This window comes from Mandrillus leucophaeus, unplaced genomic scaffold (genome assembly GCF_000951045.1).
Source record: "Mandrillus leucophaeus isolate KB7577 unplaced genomic scaffold, Mleu.le_1.0 Scaffold582, whole genome shotgun sequence".
Lineage (NCBI taxonomy): Eukaryota > Metazoa > Chordata > Mammalia > Primates > Cercopithecidae > Mandrillus > Mandrillus leucophaeus.
In genome coordinates, this window is record NW_012106275.1 from 160,229 (window position 1) to 165,022 (window position 4,794).

Here is a 4,794-nt window from a genome sequence, read left to right on the forward strand (position 1 = left end):
GGACACTGGAGTTTATTTCTAGAATTGCTAAATCAACTAGCTTCACTGATTTCTGCTGCCAATAAACCATCAAGTTAGACAGGAAAAAGTGGAATCTGCATGGTTGGTATGTTTTTCATTCAGTACCCACAGAGAAGGCCCTCATAAAAAGAAAAGTGCAGTAATTCCAGTAGGCTAATTTCCACCCATATGGAGAGTGTCGCAAAAGTCTTGGGACAGTTTTGAGCCTTAATAAGCTTAGGGGTATAAATCCAGCAAACGTGTTTAAAAAAATCATCTGGAGGTTTAATTGGTTAAATTTCATTACACTTAAGTTTTGTGACTTTTGATAACATATTTTTCGGTTTCCCTGTTGTTAAGTACCTATGTTTGAAAATGGCAACAGTGACTGCTTTTAAGTTAGTTATTACAGCTCAAAACTGCACTAAAACTTTTGGAATTCGTGTATGATTCCTAAGAAACCTGATCCTAGCTCATTTCACTAGATGACTGACACTTTAACACTGGAATGAACTAAATTATTTTCTTTAGCAGGTTATTTTATTTTCTTGCTATATCCTCAGGACAAACCTGATCGGTGTCTCACTCACACATCATTGGGTATGTGATTAGTTTTGTGAAAAGTACAATGGCACAGTTCTTAATATAGCAATAAATCTCATTTTCCATGTTAAGTGTCAGTGGAATTAAGAATGATTTATGATAGTAAACATCAAAATGATCGTATTTTAATAAATTTCCACAGATTCATCCAGTTTAAAAAACCTTTCTTGATTTCAGGTGTTTTCTCTCCTTCTCCTTGATCAAGGTTATTTGGGTTTCCATCTGTGACTTCTTTTGTTTTTATAAAGGTCTCATATATTTTCTGGGCTCTGATGATTTCTTTCTGAGCATCAAAATGGACTTTTTGCCTGGTCAGGATGGGAACAATTAAATTAAAATCATTAATTCGCTTGTTTAATTTTCTGATGTTTTCTTGAAACTGCTCACAAACATGTTTCCACTGTTTCTGTTCAGTTGGTGTCATTGGATTCCCAAGTTTTTTCCTAGACACTAAAATTGCCTCTCTGAGTTGCTCAATAGTATCGCTGATTTCCTTTTGCATAAGGATCCATTCTGGTTGGTATCCGTTATCGATCAGTATTCGGTTCAGGTTGTGAGTCATGGGATCGATGTAAGAACAGTCAGAAAACTTTTTCAGAGGTTTTCCTTTCCCACTGAGATTGTCAAAGTCTCCTTTTGCCATGGATTCTTGAATGAGGTCCTCCACTAAACGCTCTATAGCCTGAGTTATCTTTTGCTGTTTGCTCTGTTTTATATTTTTAACAGTTATACTATCAGGAAAATACTGGCTTTGTAGTTTCTGCTTTTGATATTCCATCACTTGTTCAGTAGCACGGTCTGCCCTAAATTGCCTATATTGCTTCTCTCGTTGAGTTGGAGTCCCAAAACCAATACCTTCAAAACTTAAATAATGCCGGTGTTGGGGTGTTTTATATTTGAATTTTTCTACATCTTCTTCTTCTTCTTCTTCACATTTATTCTGACTCGCATTTGCTTGTTCTATCACATGGGAGAGCACCTTTCTATAAGCTTTTTCAATCCTTATAAATGTTGCAGAATCAGCCGTATTAGAGCCACCGTCAGGATGATATTGCTTGGCAAGCTTATGAAAAGATTCCCTGACTTCATCTGCAGAGCAGCCTTCTTCCACGTTCAGCAGCCTATAATATTCTCTGATCTTCTTTTTGGATTTATGGGTTGACATCATTCTATTTCTAATGATACCAATATATGGAAGCATTTTCACTCGATTAGGAATCACTGTAGCCTTTATCAGGTGAGATCTTAAGATCTGAGCCATCATCATGTACGTTGTATTCATTATTGTACCCAGAGTTCTTCCTAGCAATGATCTATAAAACGACAACAAATATAGGTTGAACAAAGTTGTATTATCAGTTAATTTCTTATTTTCAACAATAAGGTATAAGATACGGCATGAATTTACAAGTACAACAAGGGGCAGTTCTTTTGAATGCTGCTGTCAACATTTTCCTTTTTTTTCCCCCTTTTTTTTCCTTTTGAGACAGTCTCTCTGTCTCCCAGGCTGGAGTGCAGTGGTGCCTCCGCCTCCAGGGTTCAAGCGCAACCTCCACCTCCAGAGCCACGCCCAGCTAATTTTTTTGTATTTTTAGTAGAGAAGGGTTTTCACCATGTTGGCCAGGCTGCTCTGGATATCCTGACATGGTGATCCACCCGCTTGGCCTCCCAGAGATTACCGGCATGAGCCATCGCGCCTAGTTTTTTTTTTTTTTTTTTTTTTTTTGAGACAGGGTCTTGCTCTGTTGCCCGTGCTGGAGTGCAGTGGCACAATCATGGCTCACTGCAGCATCAACCTCCTGGGCTGAAGCGATCCTCCCACCTCTACCTCTCATGTTGCTGGGACTACAGGCGTGCACCACCACACCTGGCTAATTTCTGTATTTTTGTAGGGATGGGGTTTCGTCATGTTGCCCATCCTGGTTTCCAACTCCTGAGCTCAAACGATCTGCCAGCCTCTGTCTACCAAAGTGCTGGGATTATGGAGGTGAGCCACTGTGCCCGGCCACATTCTTTTCTTTCTTTTTTCTTTTTTTTTTTTTTTTTTGAGACGGAGTCTTGTTCTGTCGCCCAGGCTGGAGTGCAGTAGTGTGACGTCTCACTGCAAACTCCGCCTCCCAGGTTCAAGCGATTCTCCTGCCTCAGCCTCCTGAGTAGCTGGGATTACAGGCGCATGCCACCATGCCCGGCTAATTTTTGTATTTTTAGTAGAGACGGGGTTTCACCATGTTGGTCAAGCTGGTCTCGAACTCCCGACCTTGTGATCCTCCCGCCTCGGCTGCCCAAAGTGCTGGGATTACAGGGGTGAGCCACCGCGCCAGGCACCAGCTGCATTGTTATAGCTATATTTCACTGATGTGGACAGAAAAATGGAAGTTGATGAAGTTTAGTGTTAATATATTGTGGGGCCAGGCACGGTGGCACATGCCGGTAATCCCAGTACTTTGGGAGGCCAAGGCGGGCGGATCACCTGAGATCAGGAGTTCGAAATCAGCCTGGTCAACATGGCAAAACCCTGTTTCTACTAAAAATACAAAATTAACTGGGCGCTTGCAGTCTCAACTACTCGGGAGGCTGAGGCAAGAGAATCGCTTGAACCCGGGAGGTGAAGGTTGCAGTGAGCCGAGATCGTGCCACTACACTCCAGCCTGGGCAACAGAGCAAGACTCTGTCTCGAAAAAAAAAAAAAGAAAAAAAATATATAGATAGATAGATAGACAGACAGACAGATAGATATAATCTGGATTCTACCCCTCACTAACCATATATTTTGCTAGCGGAAAATTCTTAGAGATCATCTAATCCAATCTTTTCGTTTAATGACAAAACATAGGTCCGGAAGGTTAAGCAATTTAACCAAGTCCCATAACAAGGTGTAAGCAAAATGGTTAGGGGTGGGCACTGTAAAAAAGGAGGCTTGCTTAACTGTCTATACCTCCAGCCGATTATAAACTGCACCGAGAGTCTGCATCATCTCAAGGAGTCTTCTCATAAGACGACTTATGGACAAGGTAGGTACCTGGTCTGACACTGGATTGAATAGAATCAAGTGTCCAAAAGACTTTAAGCTCCACAGCTCGCTAGGAAGGAGCCATCTGCCAGAGGCCAGAAAAACCACGATGAACTGTGAGGCCTCCCAACACGTTTGCTGCTATTGCAATAACATGGTCTCGAAGAGGAGGAAGACTTGTACACTGACAATGGCCAAAAAACACTGGAAGTGGCTTAATTGAAATTGGGATATATAAACGCTAAAACGGAGCTCCTGAGACCCCCTATTTTCTAGACAATCGGGGCCAACGGTCTGGGAGCCCGCTGCGAAGGTGGTTATCATGGCAAGGGAGGTCGGTCCTGCCCCGCCCCCTCCTCACCTGCGCAGCCCTTGGGTAGGGGTTCCGCGGCTCCCGCGCCCATGCCGCGTCTCTGCGCATGCGTGCGCGGCCCGCCCGTCACTCCCGGTGTCTGTGCAGCGCGCGGTCTCCAGCTGGTGCCTCCGCCAGGCTAGACCATCTGCCAGTTTACCCTGAGGGGCTCAGCGGGTACGGAAGGCAGAATCGTACCTGATTGGGACAGGTGACCTTACCAGGGAAACGGACAATCTTTCGTCAAACGAACTCTACCCCGGAGAACCCATGCAGGGCACCTCAGGAGGCTTCGTCCCGGCCTGGGACGACCAGCTCCGCCTCCGTCCCCGCCCCGAGCGGAGGTGGTCGGCCGATTGGGATTGTGGGAGATGTAGTTTGCTAGAAGGGGCGATGTGCGCCTACGCCTCTCGGGAGGGACTTAGGGAGCGTCGAAAATGATGCAAAGACCGAGTTGGCGGCGTGGGGGAGCTGTGGCTCAGAGGGCGAAGGTAACTTTTTGGGGGCTGGGGAAGGCAAGACTGTTTCCCCGGAACAGGACCTGAACAGGTTTCTTCGGAGTCACAGAAGGAGCCATGATATATGGGGCTTAAAACCTGCCCTTTTATTAATTCAAGTACTGTTGAGGGGCTGGCGACAGGCCAGAGGACAAAATCAAAATAGGGATCTTCTGGCTTCGAGTTTTCAACCACTGAGGTGGGGACTGAACATTTCCCCTCTCTGTACAGGAAGCAAGTTTTTTAAAAAGGACAAAGAAAAAGGATAAAAAGAAAGGAAAAGGCAGAGGCTTGGGAGTTTTTTTTTTTGTTGTTTTTTGTTTTTTTTTTTT

The 4,794-nt window shown here is 44.4% G+C and overlaps 1 protein-coding gene across 2 annotated transcripts; it reads right to left on the bottom strand.

Moving 5' to 3' along the window:
- Nucleotides 1-696: 696 nt before the first annotated feature.
- On the bottom strand, nt 697-4,284 carry DNAJC28 (DnaJ (Hsp40) homolog, subfamily C, member 28). Of its 2 annotated transcripts, none has more exons than XM_011999121.1 (2): nt 4,164-4,284; nt 697-1,916 (listed from the first exon to the last, which is right to left on the bottom strand). In XM_011999121.1, the coding sequence occupies exon 2, from the start codon at nt 1,883-1,885 to the stop codon at nt 713-715; it is 1,173 nt and encodes a 390-aa protein (XP_011854511.1). In that variant the 5' UTR covers nt 1,886-1,916; nt 4,164-4,284; the 3' UTR covers nt 697-712. The 2 variants fall into 2 exon arrangements, with proteins under 2 accessions (XP_011854511.1, XP_011854512.1); XM_011999122.1 differs by lacking the exon at nt 4,164-4,284 and adding an exon at nt 3,623-4,040.
- Nucleotides 4,285-4,794: the final 510 nt, after the last annotated feature.